Genomic DNA, 16,603 nt, shown 5'->3' on the forward strand with positions numbered 1-16,603 from the left:
TGGGAGTAAGTCAGAGTTCACGGGTACAGAGGCAGCCTGGGCAGAGGCTTTCAGAGTCAGAAGCCAGAAAAAAGGCTCGATGGCAGAAATTCAGGGCCTACTTTGCCAGAGCTGAAAAACGTGTAAGGTACACTACAAAAAGACGTTGGCATAGCATACTTAGGAACGGACTATTTAACCCATTCAGGGTGGGTCTTGAAAGAGGACATGTTAACGTTGGACGCAAATGTATTTGCGTCTTCATAGCTGGCACAGGAGGGAAGTTACATGCACTTTAAGCTGGTACATGGAGACGGTGGGGTACACGCTAGGGAACACAACTTGACCATAGAATTTATATTTCCTCATTCCCTCCTTGTTCCCTACGGACCCTTCATGATATATCGATCCTCGTGAATCGATCAGTTTGTTCTTGTAACATCATTTGCTCTTCTTTCCTTCTTTCACGTCTTGAAAGGAAACTGGAATGTTCAATGCATGAAGTGGCACACAGTCCACAAATCGCTGGCCCACACTGCAAGCACAGGCAGCAACTGAATACTAGGACTAGGCCAATGCCTAGGAAGGATAGGATCTTCCATCCCCAAGCGGCTAACGTTGTCCAGAACCAACCGGACCAAGTCCAGGTGCCTGGATTCTGATGTATCAGATTAGCAATTTTATGAAGACGTGTAATAGCTTTGTATACAGATGGCGCGTTTTCTGGAATGAAAACACAGCAACTTGACCCGATGACCTTACAGGCTCCACCTCTATCTGCCAAGATGACGTCAATAACAAGACGATTCTGAAGGACAACAACCCGCATGGCGGACTGCTCTTCGGTTAGGTTACCTAGGGCGGAGGCAGTTTCATTCACTACTGCTTCAAGTGTTCTAGTTAATCTGCGTATTAGTTTACTATTTTGGACAGGGCCTAAAAAGAAAAAGAATCCTTTATTAAAATCGGTGTACTGTTCCCATGCCGTTTCTGTGTAGTCGACAAGCGGGATATCTCTTCTGAGTCTATTCTTTACTAGATTTGTATTTCTGTGATAATCAGGAGGAGCTAAAAAAACAGGTGGCAGAAGGAATGCAATATAACAGGTACCATCCCAGTCTGGAGGTAAGCGTATGTATGCGGTATGACCACAAACAAAATAGGAATGACGGATAGCTTTAAAGGATGATTTACCATGATCACTGAATTCGACCACAGTAGTACATTTACTATGACCCAAGTGTACTGAACCTTTCTTCCTGACACATAATTCACCAGTGACTGATAATACTGACATAGCGGGCAGAACTGGTGCAGCTTCGGATTCAACAGTGAGAATCATAAGGTTTATTGTGTAATTACTTAATCCATATACTTCATTTTCTAGATCAGTTCCTATTCTAATGGGGAGTCCCTCCTTATCAGGGTAACAGACGTCGAGCAGGACTAAGTTCAAGTTTCCCCAAACCCAGCTCCCGTCGAAAACAGCAATATCAGGATCTAAGGAATTAATTATTTTAAACCATGCACCACAGGAGCCGTTGTGAGTGAACGGATACGGAAAGAGGGGCAGAGCTCCCTTGTAATTCTGGTAGGGAGGGAGTCGGCCACATATCCAGCAATTTGTAGCATTATTAGTCTGATGGGAATGATGAAGCATACTAATGAAAGTGTTGTTGCGCAGCGCAAGTCTGTAAGAGAGTTCATGTGGAGGTAACTCGCTAAAAGTATGTTCAGCAGAAACATTGTAAGCAGATTGTTCACGCTTGAAAATAGGGCAATAGATAGGAAGAAGTATACTTGCAACAATAATCAGAAGACTTAGAAAAAACATTAACAATGTCACTATACAGTGACTACGCAGTGATTTGCAGTATGTACGTTTCTTGAATTGTCTCTCTCTCTCTCTCCATCTCGATCTAGGGGATACATGTCAGAAACTATTTAACCGATTCACCTAGGGGAGGACTTAAACAATTAAACTGTCTGACTTGCTAGATCGGAGCTTTGATCTGTACTCCTCTTGTGGAGTTTTCTCTCGTAAGGAAACTTTAAAGTCACTGGGCTCGATACAGTCTTTGGAAGGGGTGGACGAGCCTGGGTCGGGTTTCAGTTCATTGCATAGTTTAATATGGCTCGTGTGGATCCACCCCTTTCGGCCCTCCACTTTCACCGCTCACCGCTGTCCTCGTAGTAAGTAGAACGGTCTTCGGCGCTTTCCAGCGGGGCTCCAGCGGACTTTTCCTGTCAAAATTCCTTATTAACACCAGGTCGCCTGGTCGGACATCATGCGGCTTTACATCAGTGTTGTCAGGGAAGGCTGCGGCAACCTGTGAACGACATGATTGGAGTGCAGACATCAAGGAGGCAAGGTAATCTGTCAACATATTGCAATCAACATCAGTAATTTTCTTAGGAATGGGCGTCCCCCACATATTCGGTGGTCTACCAAAGACCACTTCGTACGGGGATAGTCCTGATCTCGAGTGGGCAACCATTCTCATATAGAACAGTGCCACTGGCAGGGCGACTATCCAGTCGACCCCTTTCTCTTGACATATTTTTCCAAGGCGGGTCTTTAATGTCTGATTATGCCTCTCTACAAGGCCTGCGGCTTCGGGATGTCGGACACAATGGAATTTCCATTGATATCCTAGCAGCAAGGAAACTTGCTTCATTAATTCGGATGAGAATGGCTGACCGTTATCTGAGTAAACGACACGAGGCATGCCGTACCGTGGGAAGAATTCACGAACCAGCTGCCTGGCAGTGGTCGGAGCAGTGTAATCTGGGACTGGATATGCTTCGGTCCAACGGGACAGTGCACAAACAATTACGAGGACATATTTGAATCCTCGACAACGGTCCATCTGGATATAATCCATCTGGAGGACTTCAAAAGGGTGATCGGGAGGATGAAATCCACCTTGCTCTACAGGGATGCTTTTACCTGGATTGAACTGACAACAGATCATGCAAGTACGCACTTTCTGTTTTGCTGCTGCTAGTAAGTGTTTATTGCTCCAAAGATTTTGTAAACTGTCTAACATCGCTTTCTCTCCTAGATGTGCTGGACTATGTGCTGTATTGATCATGACTTGAACCATAGAATCAGGGAGAAACCATGTAGATTTTCCCTTTGTCATCCAACCTTGATCTGTCTGGATCCCTCCTAGTTCAATCCATTTCTTTATTTCATCTGGGGTAGCATGTGTCTGAATATCGATAACATCTAGTGTGGGATCCCTGACTGTCATACAATTTGTCGGTCCTATTGTCTTTGTCATGTCAGTTGTCTGAGTGTGCGTCAGTGCTGTATGTTTTGCTGTCTGGTCTGCCAGGTCGTTACCCTGGGAAACAGAATCTGTAACTTTAGTATGTGCTTTACACTTCATGACGGATATGCCTGAAGGCAGATGTATTGCTTCTAACAGTGCTTGAATGAGGGGACCGTGTTGGATCTTGGCACCATGAGAGGTCAGAAAACCCCGTTCTTGCCATAACATTCCGAAGTCGTGTACAACTCCGAACGCATAACGGGAATCAGTGTATATGTTGACATTTCTGTTCTTGGCTAGAATACAGGCTCGGGTCAGAGCAATAAGCTCTGCCGCTTGAGCGGACAGTGTGTCAATACGATGTGTTTCCTTTACTTCGGTTTCAGTGGTCACTGCATATGCGGCCACTAATTCTCCTGTACTTGTTCTCATACATGAACCATCCACATAAAGTGTCAGGTCCGGATTTGTCAGTGGAACATCTGTTAAGTCTCGTCGGGGCTTTGTTACTGCATTAATGATTTCTATACAATCATGCGGGGCTGGATCTGTCCTAATTGAAGGTAACAGTGTTGCGGGGTTCAGAATGCTGCAGCGTCTGATTTCTATGTGTGGCTGGAATAGCGTTAATTCGTAACCTGTCAGTCGTGCTATGGTCAAGTGCTGAGTCTGGGTTCTGTTTAAAAGAACCTCTACAGAAGGTGGAACTTGTACTGTTAACTGATGGCCTAAAACAATTGAATCGCTCTGTCTAATTGCTAGTGCTGTTGCTGCTACTGACTTTAAGCACGCAGGGAGTGCCTGGGCTACTGAATCCAATGTACTTGAAAAATAAGCGCAAGGCTTATGTGAACCTGCTTGGTCTTGAGTGAGGACAGACAATGCTGTGCCATCACGTTCTGTAACAAAAAGTGTAAACGGTTTGCTGTAACATGGTGTCGCTAAAACTGGTGCTTGGCATAATGCTTTCTTTAATTCCTCAAAGGCTTGTGTGTGTTCCTGAGTCCAAGGAAGGACAGTCGAAGTCGCTGCCTCCTGTGTCGTTAACTGGATGAGTGGTTTAGCTAGAAATGCATATTGAGGAATCCATTGTCTGCAGTACGAGGTGAGGCCTATAAAGGCCCGCACTTCCTTTTGTGTCTGGGGTTGTGGCATATTTACAATTAACTGAATGCGATCGGGAGTGAGCTGTCTCCCCACTTTGGACAGCAAGTGACCCAAGTACACCACTTGCTGAACACAGAATTGTAGCTTCGAAGGAGACACCTTGTGTCCCTTGTCTGCCAGGAAATGTAAAACTGTCAGTGATGCTTGTTCACATTCGGGCTCACTTCGTGCGGTGATCAGTAGATCATCGACGTATTGCAGTAAAGCGGTGTTAACTGGCATTTGAATACAATCTAGTTGTCTTTTCAGTGCTTGACTATAGATGCTGGGGCTTTCTGTGAATCCTTGAGGTGCGCGGGAAAATTTGAAACTTCGTCCATTTAAACTGAATCCGAAGAGATATTGGCTCTCTGGATCAATAGGTACACTGAAGAAAGCGTTCTTGAGATCAATTACAGTAAAGAACGTTGCTTCTGAATCAATAGCAGTCAATAAGGAAGAGATATCAGGGACCACAGGGTACTGTGGTACAATGCATTTATTCAGCTCTCGTAGATCAATCACCAGCCGATATACTGGCGGTGCATTGGGATCAGTACGTTTAAGAATTGGAATGATGGGTGAATTACAGATATTGGAGTCGGTCTCTACGACCACTCCTTGGGCAATGAGCTCTTCAATGATTTCCAGTAAAGCCACTACAGCATCGGGTGGTAACTTGTATTGTCTGATTCGTGGTAAAACAACTCCTGTCTTTAGTGTAACACGGTATGGTGTGATATGCATACAACCTACATCAGTTGGGCCTTTTGCCCACAAGTGATCTGGTACATTTTTCAATCTGATGTCAAACTCTCGTAAAACGTAATGACCCTTGAAATCCCGCAGAAAGAGTCTAACTCCCTCCGGGGAACAGCAAATTATGGCTCTTAGAGCCTTCAACGTTTTTATTCCTAACAGATTTTCTGGACATGATTTCGTAAGTAACAAGTCTGTAACTCGTGATAATGGACCCACAGCCAGGGGGACTGGTTCTGATACTTCATTTACAATGGGCTGTCCTGAAAAACCAAGGGAAACATTCTGTGAGCCTGAGAGGGGTGCCCCTGGGACTTCGTCATGGCTTATGGTGGTGCGGCTTGCCCCTGTGTCAATTAAAAACTTTCTGTCTTTTCCCAATACTTGACTGTGTACATAAGGACCTTCTTGATCTACAGGAATTTCAATAAGAGGCAAACCCATCTCCCTCTCTAGGCTGTTTCATGCGTATCGTTGGTAATCGGGGTAAGCACCTTGGGCATACTGGTACATCTGCTGAGAAACTTGTTGGGTCGCGGCAATGGGCTGTGGCTGTGATACCGCTACTGTCTGTGCTGTATGAGGTGAAGCATGCATAGGCTGTGTGTTCTGCATGGGCTGTGCATTCTGTGAGGTCTGTTGCTGGACCTGATCTTGTCTTGGTGGATGCGGTCTCTCTTTAGTTTTACCTGTTGATATGTTATGTTTCAGAACTGGACATTCATGTACGTAGTGACCTGGCTGCTTGCAATAATTGCATGTCCCTTTAACGGGAGCTGTGGCGTGACCTGTCTGGGTCGTACCCTTTCTGTGGCCGTCGGTTGGGACCGACTGGGCTACTAACATTTTCATTTTCGTGTCTTTCATACGTTTTTGTTCCTGATCCTGTTCTTCTCTAATTCTGTTCTGATGGTATTGTAACATTTGTAACATCTGTGATGGCGTATTTGCTTGCCATGTACTCTCAACCTTGTATACACGATTTTTGACTGCTAACAGGGAATTCTCAACTAACTTGGATACAAAAAGATGCGGGTACGACTCGCTACTTGGTTTAAGACCACTATTAATAATAAAACATTTCTCGAATCTTGAATAGAAGTCACTAGTATCTTCGTCGGGTTTCTGTTTACATGCTGAGATTGCATCCCAGTCTTCTTTTCTAGTTGTCAATAATCTTGGCAGAACCTGTACTATCAAACCTGGTAATGCTTTAGTTTTGTCCCCAAGGCCTACCCCTGGGACACGTTTGTTCTCTTCGTCTTCTATTTCTGCCCATACAATCTTTTTCTCTCCCACCTCCCATTCTTTTTCCTTTAGTTTCTCGTAGATGCCCGTGGGCAGCAGTACCTTTAACATTTTCATGATATCTTCATATGTGTAATCCCCCATCAGTAACATGTCTTTAAGCTCTCGGTGAAAACCTGCAGGGTCTTTATCATGGCATGGGACTAGTTTCTTCATTTCTAACAGTTCTAACTTAGTCAGTGGCGTGTGTACATACACACGTTTCAAGATATGATCCTCACCCATAACTGGGTGCACTTCTCGTAAGGGGTTCTGACTTTCAATGCCACTCAGGCGTTCCATATGATACATTTTTCTTTCTGGGGGCGGAGCGGGAACATATTCAGAGCTTATGAAAGTGTTATATCTATGTCGTTGTTCTAGAATTATTTGTATTAACTTATTACTGAGACCTCTCCATCTATCCATGAGTAGTGCTTCTAATGTTTCGTGTAAGGGACCTGGATCAGAATGTTGGTTTCTGTATTTCGTGAGGAGGTGCTGAATCATGTATACACCTGCTAATTTCTGCTCGTCTGGGGAAAGGTTCAGGAATGTCTGCGCTACGGTGTCATCATTATATATATCCGGATTTTCAGTCCATAATATGGCTGACCGGGCTAGTTCTTGTTCATCCATAGAATTGAGTACATGGTACCCCATTCTCTCTCGGAGCCTTTTATCAGTCTCCTGGAACTGATGTTCAGAAGAATTCGGGTTTGTTAAGGCAGAGAGAAATACTCTCTTGCTTTCTGGACGAGTGCCTTTCCTAAGGTAAGTTCCCTTACCTACATACGCTATAGTGTCTGTAGTCCTTTCTGATTCTTCAGGTTCTTCTTCCTCCTCCTCGGAAGCCTTTTCTTTCTCTTCTTTGTGTATATCTATCACTTCTTTTCTTATTTTCCTGTACATACTGGCTATGCAAGTCCCCTTGTCGTGTTTTCCTTCAGATATATTTTGACCCCACTTGTTCAGTGTATCTAATTCACTCTGGTCTGTCCCAGGCCTGTCTCGTTCTCTTATTACGCAATTTATGAAAAAACGTAGTATCTGTGCTTGAACGTCAACTTTCTGATGCTCCATGGCATCCTTAATACTGTCAGGGTCTTTCCCAGTCTGAACAAACTGATATATTCTATCTAGGCGCTCCTTCATTCCTGCAAAGTACAGCAGGAAATCAGTAGCAGATCTTAACCGTAGTGATGCCATCATCATTCTATCGTCTTTGCCGGGTACTGGATCATATCTGCAAACTGAAAGGTTTTCTTTGAGTATGTCGAGGCGGGGTGATTTGAACGTGAAAGGACTCTGCATATCCCTAAGGTTTACTCTGTGTGTTAATGGCGGGGTCCTGAGACCCCCCCATCGCACCTCCTGAAGCGGAAGCTTGGGCATTATCTCTCTGTGGAGTCTGTATTTGAACTTGAATTTGTCTTTTAGTAGGGTCAGGTAGACGTGGTTTCGGTAGATCAATTTTAGGTACGGGAAGTGGTGGAGGTGGTGGAACAGGAGGAATCTGTTGTGGTACTGGCGGAATATGATCTTGGGGCGGGTTACCACCCCCGTCCCTGTCGTTAGGCAGGGCGCGGACAGGCAGATTGGTGTAAGCGGGTGCTACATCCTCTAGATAGGAATTCAGGAATATGTCTTTAGTGGTCCTATGAGTTACTTTAGTTGGAACCAATGGTGGCGGCAGATTTTTCGGTATTTCTGAAATGGCCTCAGGCGAGCCCTCGGCCGCGAGATACATACCGTTTACGAGATTGTTTCGTGCGCGGTCTACTTGCTCTGATTTTACTCGGATCCCTTCAGTAACTAATTCATTTTCTTGGGCCTTATCTGATTCTCTAAGTCTGTCTTCTCTACGTAATTCTTTTTCAGCACGCTTATGTGATTCCTTACGCCAAAACTCTATGGCGTCTTTCTGAGATTGTCTGGCTTTCTTTTTCCATAGTGCTTCCTCTACCTTCATGATGCACTCGGCATCCCATGTTCCGGTAACAGGCCATCTGTGTCTTTCGTCTAGATGTTTAGTATACTCGGCCCATAAGTCTAGATATAATATGGCATCTATGCCATGCTTGTGGTACATAAAATTTCCTGGAGTGTCCCTAGGGGGGATAGAAATTTCTTCCTCTAGTATCCCTTTCCTAGTTCCTATCTGCTTTAACTTGTTAAAAAACGGCATCTTGTTTACTTAGTACTGAATGCTCAATCCTTGCCACTTAATACTGGATACAGCTAGTTATACAAGAACACAATAATACACATTAAAAACAGTCACACTCATACCACGACATTAATCACACGAAAAAGACATTTGAGACATATATGACTACCCCCTATACCGGATGTACTGCTAAACAGCACAGATACACTGCTAAAACAGTGCAGAAACTTGAAATAACGGATGTACTGCTAAACAGCACAGATACACTGTCTAAAAACAGTGCAGACCGGACTTGTGTACCCAAACCCGTCTAGATACGTCCCAGCAATGGTACTCACCGGGAAGCACGGAAACAGAAGGCCTCGGAAAACTCGACTGGACTGAACTCGACTCGACACGTGGATACTTCGGAAAACTGGTGGGCCTCTTGACACCTCGGACCTTGCTTCTTTCGGCAAGGCTCTGGTCGGGATCCTCCGCACTCCTCACCGCCTCGTCTGGGTACTGATCGCAGTCTTCGTCACCTCCGTGGGCCAGAGGGAGATACAGGAAATCCTGCCGGTACGCGTAGTTTCCTTCTAACTGATGGCAGGGGACAGAGCTTGCAACGCACCAACCGGCGCGTGAGGTGGGGGAGGGGTCCCTATTCGGGCGCCAAAATGTTGTAAATATATAATTTACCGTCTTAATTTCTATGCAGGTAAGTACTTAATCAATAAAAACTCAATCGGAAAGAAAGAAACAGAGTCCGTGGTGTTAGAGTTCTTAGGGGTTTTATTCCTTAAAAAGGAATCGTTCCGGAACTGGATATCAGGTTCCTGGCACCACAAAGGGTCCAGGAAGGGATAGAGCAAAGTTTTATTGACAATACATAGCTTATATACTTAATTTACACCATAGAAACCAATATAGGAGGCGTAACAGCTGAGAGAAGACAAGATAACAGCATCCACGTGTTACTAGTACGTAATCAGTAGGCGCGGACTAGGCGTGAACTAGAGGTGTGTACTAGAAACGTCACAGGTAGGTGTCACAAGGGGGTGGCACTAAACAGAAATGTTGCAATGTCAGCAGAAATCGGAAGCTTGGATGCGCGTGCAGCTGTATGACGTGTGATTGACGTGAAACTGGAGGGTGCAGGGGGCTTGACATTTACACTGACGGAAGGAGGCAGAAGTCTGGCATGTCAGATCAACTCGTACTTCTATCATATCTGATATCTGATGTTTGGGAACCATATTATCTGAACGGAAAAGGTCTCTGGGGCAGAAGCTATTCTATACTGACTGTGAGTGCGTGTATAAGCGCCTGAATGTCTGCATGAGAAGCGTGGGGGCATGGGCCTTCCAGGGGAGCATGGTAACAGAGGCTATGAATTACTTGCATGGAGACAGGCCGGCCCTTTGGCTCTGCAGCTGGGGAATGTTTACTTAAACTAGTAGGCAGGAATGTATTTTCGAGGAGCGGAACAGATAATTTGAAGGTTGTAGTCAGTCTTGGCAGGCAGCAGGCTGAGCTAAGCGCGGTGGGCCGCGCTGGGAGTAAGTCAGAGTTCACGGGTACAGAGGCAGCCTGGGCAGAGGCTTTCAGAGTCAGAAGCCAGAAAAAAGGCTCGATGGCAGAAATTCAGGGCCTACTTTGCCAGAGCTGAAAAACGTGTAAGGTACACTACAAAAAGACGTTGGCATAGCATACTTAGGAACGGACTATTTAACCCATTCAGGGTGGGTCTTGAAAGAGGACATGTTAACGTTGGACGCAAATGTATTTGCGTCTTTATAGCTGGCACAGGAGGGAAGTTACATGCACTTTAAGCTGGTACATGGAGACGGTGGGGTACACGCTAGGGAACACAACTTGACCATAGAATTTATATTTCCTCATGCTTCAGGACCCTCTATCATTGGAGAAGCGTGGCTCAGTGGATAGAGGCGGCAGACCCGGAAGCTGAGATCGACCGTGGACCAGGGTTCGATTCCCCGCCTCGGCGGGTCTTGGGCTCAAAATTCCACGGACTCGACAATTCTCGCTCTGGTGCCTACTCAACTCACGGGGTCACACTCTGCGACTCTGGGCAATAGCTTGCTTAATCTCCACTACGGCCCCTCGCGGCGGGATGCCTGGCTTTCACCTTGTGGACACCCTGCCGGGGTTTCTCACAGGGGAACACCAGGACGGGTTCCCTAAGCAAGCGCCGGGACGCTTACGGGCAGCTGTGCGCTTTACAAGTCCAGCACACATTGGAAGCTAGTGTCGCTCCCATAAGATGCAGCTATGTTTATTTTATACATGTCAGAGTCTGGCCACCGCATTCAAATAAGTAAAGAAAAACACGGCGGTAAAGGTTATTGGTATGTAGTGTAAAATATCACATTAATAAGGGTTACAGTTTTGTTTTGGGGGCGTTCATAAGAACTTTCAGTGACTGAAACAGCCAGAAATGAATCTATTTCCCCATCCTCACCTTTTTCCAAAATGGAGACATCCATATTCAAACTGTCTTCTGGTTTTAAAGCAAAAAACTCCTCCTTTTCTCACTATTGGTGTGTGACTATACGTTGCTATTGTGGTCTGCAGCCTCACTCCGAATCCGTAATGGCATATTTTTTTTGGTTTAATTAAAATATCGAATCATATTTGTGTAAGGGATAGACGGTAGACCAAGGTGATATCCAGGAATTCATAAAATGCTCTGTAATTTATAAGGACGTTGGGGATGGCAGATGTAGGTTTTATCACCAGCAATTTACAGTAACGTGCCTTATAAGCACTTGCTGCCATAAATTTCTATTCCATAGCAATATCAATAACTGGTATTACTTTTGACCAGTATTGATGGCGATAACTTTATTAAATCCCAGAAGAGGAAAGGGCTGAGTTGCCCCTGCTGGGATTATAACTTGTCTCCTTTTCTGGAGACCTTTCCTAACAGTTGCACTCTGCAAATGCACTCCAACACCATACACTAGTATTTATTTCCACAATTCTTCTCCCGACAGCCTCCCCACAGACTGACATACACCATTCGATACACACAATTGTTTCAGCATTAAGTGCTTGAATCACTAACCTATGTATTGACTTGAAGTGAAGTTTCTTTACACACTGATGCGTTGTGTGGCAGTAGAAAACGAACTGGGTCTAAATCTCCATGGCCGGTCCTTCTCCTTAAGACCTTGAAAAAGCATTAACAACTTTAATAATTAGGGCTTTTTTGTGCCATTCACTTTATCAGCATTTCCATGGAATGCTAAAACACAGTAATATAAAAGAAAGGAGAAAACTTTCATATAATTAAAATGTGTAGAAAAGTAAATTGTCTGTAGTCAAAGGAAAAGCCAGTGTTTTTCATAAGAAATCGGTTTATAATGGTTTAGGGAGGAGGCAATAGTTCAGGTACTTAAAAAAAAAATGCTTATTTTTAAAATTCAGCTGTACTTAAAGGAGCACTTTCTAAGCAGAAAAAAAGAATCTTGTATTTTAACCAAAATGGTGCAATAAGTTCCGCGGCTAACAGCAGTCAAGTGCTTTGTGACCATTCAACAGTAGGACCAAATCCCTGAAAAATGACAGACCGCTGCTGCACCAGATGAAGTTCTCTATAATGCTGAAGGATGAATGCTCCTAGCCCAACCGAAAAATTGTCTACATTAATCTCTTTGCCGCTCAGACGCAATTGAACAGCTTTCCACACACACCAAAGTTCCTTTGCTGAACCTACTAAACACGCATACCACCACCTAAACAAAAATCTCCACCATGTCATTTGGCCCTTTTCTTACCCTTTAAACCCCAATAACCATGTTCCACTATGGTACACATTTTCTCACACCCTCAATCCTTCCTTCTGTTCAGCGCATCGGAGTCAAGGGTCACTTTTATCCTGAACATGACCCATTAGACCACCTCACTTGTTATCACTCATGACACCCACTCGTTGCTAGCACACCATGTGCATTAATTAACTCCGTCTTCCTGTATCGCACTCTACACCAAAATTGATATTCCTTGACATCCTTTCATTTAACAAACCCTTGAGATGATTTAGGCCCTTAACCTTCAGGTAAATTGTAATCCCAGAACCTTTTTAGGTTCCTCTCTTTCTCTGTAGCTACAGCTATACCGTTAACAATGTTAATTGAGTTGCGATAATATCTAAAGTTAATTATGTTACTCTAGTCTGTATTAATAAATAATAATTCTGAAATATTTTGCTTAATATATTTATGAATTATAATTTATTTTTTAGGCACAGATGGAGGCTCTGTGGTGAGAGTAGAGGGTGGCAGGAGGTAGTTCTACATTGATAGAGTTGAAGCATAACCCTCCCACTCTCTTGCTGGCTGCTGACACTGTATGGTGTGTTGCCTAAGATAGAGTTTTGGAGGAAGGGGAAATTAGTTAGGGAGGGTTCCCCTGACCTGGACTTAGTTATAGAACTGGTGTTCCACCTTCTGGGTGCGGCCTAATAAATTGAGAAATGCAGCTGTAGGATAGTAACAATATGTTTACTGTCAGCAATAAGTCTTTTTTATGGCTTTGGCTTTCTAGGTTTATTACAGTTTACGCACCGTGTACTGAGCTGACATTTTATCTTCAGAAATACATTTTCAGAGTTATTTTTGCAGGGCTAACCAACACTAACCTTGGAGGATCAACTTTAGGACCCGGACACCCAATTTTACCATGACCAACACTAATCTCTTCCCAAATGTGGAAAGAAAATGCATCTGATCTTGGTGCACTCAAGTTTCCCAGGTCCTATGCGAGTAGCTCTGCTAGTCCAGGATCTATCTTGACATTCTGGGATTTTATTGTCTTTTTCATCTCATTAGAATAAATTAAAATTCTGAACTGGATGAGCTACTCATGCATGAATTCAGAAAACTTGATGGCTCTGCTGATCTCATCTTTGGCTGTTCGGATGTATTTTTCAGTGTAATGCTTTGCCATTTCCTTTAGGACGTCCTCTTCCCCTACCCTCCACAATTTGTGCACTCAGCAGACCTGTTGAATTTTCGGAATTATTATAAACAAGATTCCTCTGGACTTCTCTCCTGTCATCAGTGTCTCTGTTCTACCACATCTTAATTGCCAACACTATTCTTAATCTCCATTATCATCTTAACCCGTTTCTATCTGTACACCTGATAAAACGAAGTTACTTAATTTACCTGTATCAAAACTAAATCCACAAGTTCCATAGTATTGTGATCGAAACATCTGTAAAATATAACGGAGCACTCTGTACGAAATTGCTGTATTTGCTGACCCATAAAGCTTTACTGGCTTTAAAGGATTTGTTGTTTTTATACGACTGTGCTTGAAATGATTGGACGCTTATTTCTAATCATGTCCTTAGTTTCTTAGTTCTCTGCATGACTGTTGCAATGCTGTTTTTACCTCCTCTGCTTGCTTCCAAACATGCACTCATGAATTCTTATTCCGTGATTTCTGCTAATCTAAAATGCCTAGAAGTGATGCGCTGTTTGGCAGTTTTCAAACTGGACAGTGGCTTGTAAAATAAGCAATGTTTTAGCAAATAAACCAGGTGAAGTAACTCGAACGGTAACATTGCTTCCTCAGATCCAAGTGATTGGACCATCATCAGTCTACAAAGAGCCATGGGTGTGCTGTGTATTGGAACTTCAGTGCTCTTCAACTAATTTTGCCCACCTACTGTGTCCTTCAGAATTGTTAGCCCAGTAATAGCCCACCAGTACTGATAAAAGTCTTGTTTTTTGTGTTCTGTGCAGAGAAACTTAATATAAAGTTTGTTCCGGCTGAAGCACGGACAGGTCTCCTGAGCGCTGAAGAAACAAACCGAATCAATAAACTCCATGAAGAAAATAAACAATATTTGAGTATTCCAAGGAGGTAAGTAAAACGTTCAGCTTCATATAGAAGACTTGTATGTAAAGTAAGGAATTTTTAGAGATCTCTTAGGAGTATTATAGATTCCTATTCATTTTCAACACCAAGTTATCTTCAGGCCTTACTTTACATTAAAAAGAAGCATCAGAGAGAATCTGGAGAGTAGCCTGGCTAGCTCAGTCTTAGACATGCTTGGCACAGGGTAAAATGGGAGGTTAACTTTGGGAAGAGTCTAAGCAGGGTCTTTGTGGGTTTGCCTGACAGGTCAGGTGTTCACTGAGGTTCAGTGCAGTAGACAATCCTGAGTGGAGCAGCTTCTATTCTCCAGATGATGAGTTGTCTAATGTTGTAGGAAGAGTAGGTGTAATCTTCTTGTCTAGATGGGGCCGAGCTCCTGCGACCTCGTTAAGTTGTAGAGGAACTATTACCTACTTTACGGTTGACCCAGGCAAACCTTGTGAGAATGGGTCTGACTCCAAAGCAGAAGGCACGGCTACAAACCCCCTGCACTTTGTCTAGGCATCTGAATGATAATCCCCAAGTAAACAATGTACTTAAAATAATGAGTTAACTTTGAAGAAAATAACATTTAATTTAATGGAAGTGTTAAGAAACAAATGGCTTTTCTCAAAGGCCTGAGCTTGACCTGGCTTCTGATAAATTCTAGACGAGCATATGATAACCTTTCCATAGCACTTCTTTTAAAGAAATCCTAGTAGATTAAATACGTAAGGAAAGATGTTGCAGACTAATTACAATTGAAGCAATCCATTAGAGCGCATTACAAGACGTGGTGAAAAAAAAACTTCAACAAGGTAATCCGTGATTTGTAATAAGTGTTGTTGATGTGCCACACAATCCCCTCCAATGGCAGTAAGACAAAAAGTACTATAAAGGGCTTTTATAAAATGATCCAAAATAACATTTGAAAAATATATTACTGTGGTAAATTATGAGATTGCACACAAACTGATGACCTTCAGAGCATTACAATTCCTTTCTGTAGAACTAGAGGTTTAACTATTAAAATCTACCAATATAAGATAAAGACTTAACTTCCGGAGTCCTCCACAGCTGAGGCCTCCGACCACAAACTCCATCTATCCTTATAAGCCTAAGGCCATTGTAGGAGAAAATTCTAATCTAGTCGATATTAAACTTGTAAACTGGGTACTAGAAAGGAGCAAAGGAGATCAGTGCATGGACCCCCGGTCCCGTTAAAAAGTAGAAAAATCACCATAGCCATGGAAATAAAACAAATTAAGTCAAAGCAAACGTTGTTCCAAAAGACCACCATAGCTCAGCTTGCTTTTGATCACAGTATGCACAGTCTGGGTGTACAAAAGCAGCCTTTCTATCGCCCTTCACTGAAAATCAGTGATCCTATCAGCTCTTCAGTCACCAAACCTTCCTAACAATATCTACTGAATTATAGCAGTGAATAATTGTAGCTGCATAGATCCACCAACGTCATGCCCTTGACTCCAGCTATGTAGCTCTCCCTTGTGAACTGCTCTATCTAGTAAGGACCTTTACCTAGGTAGTGGTTTTACTTTTTGAAAGTTTAAATATATTTAGAGCATTTATTTTCTTACACATTTACTATATTTTCGAACCATTTTTGTGTTTTAGGTAGGGTGTTTTGAAACCACACTATCCCCTCCAATAGCAGTACGAAAAAAGTACAGTAAAGAAGGATTTTGTATAATGATGAAAAATAACCTCACAGTTAAAATAGATTACAGTGGTTCAAACCAGATCTTTAAAGATGTCCTGGCCTAATGTTTTGTGCCTGAAGTATATGCAACTTTGCGCTGTTAGTAAACTGACTGAGTTTGTGTGTTTTCACAGGTACACAGTGCTTACGGACACGGTGATGCCTAACAGTTGGGTTATGTAGCATTTCAGTTGTTTATTTTCAACACAAATGTAATTTTGCAACTGTTTAAGAACAAAGGCTTCTGGGAAAATGTATGTTTGGTAGCAGAGAGATGGAATTGCGCACAGTGCTGCTGTTGTAGTAGTGTATTAGCTTCCACTGATTTATTTATTTATTTATGGATGCATCAATTCCTTCGGGCTTCCCATGTAGGCAGAGCTTAAAGAACAA

At 43.2% G+C, this 16,603-nt stretch overlaps 1 protein-coding gene across 1 annotated transcript in view; it reads left to right on the forward strand.

Annotated features, from left to right (window-relative positions):
- The window catches only part of LSG1 (large 60S subunit nuclear export GTPase 1), a 126,170-nt gene that overhangs the window by 14,652 nt on the left and 94,915 nt on the right, over positions 1 to 16,603 (forward strand). The window contains exon 3 of the mRNA XM_086944287.1: positions 14,376 to 14,496. Within this exon, the coding sequence (XP_086800413.1) occupies positions 14,376 to 14,496 (121 nt within the window). The remainder of the gene's footprint in view (positions 1 to 14,375; positions 14,497 to 16,603) is intronic.

The sequence above is a fragment of the Lissotriton vulgaris genome, chromosome 11 (genome assembly GCF_964263255.1).
Source record: "Lissotriton vulgaris chromosome 11, aLisVul1.2, whole genome shotgun sequence".
Lineage (NCBI taxonomy): Eukaryota > Metazoa > Chordata > Amphibia > Caudata > Salamandridae > Lissotriton > Lissotriton vulgaris.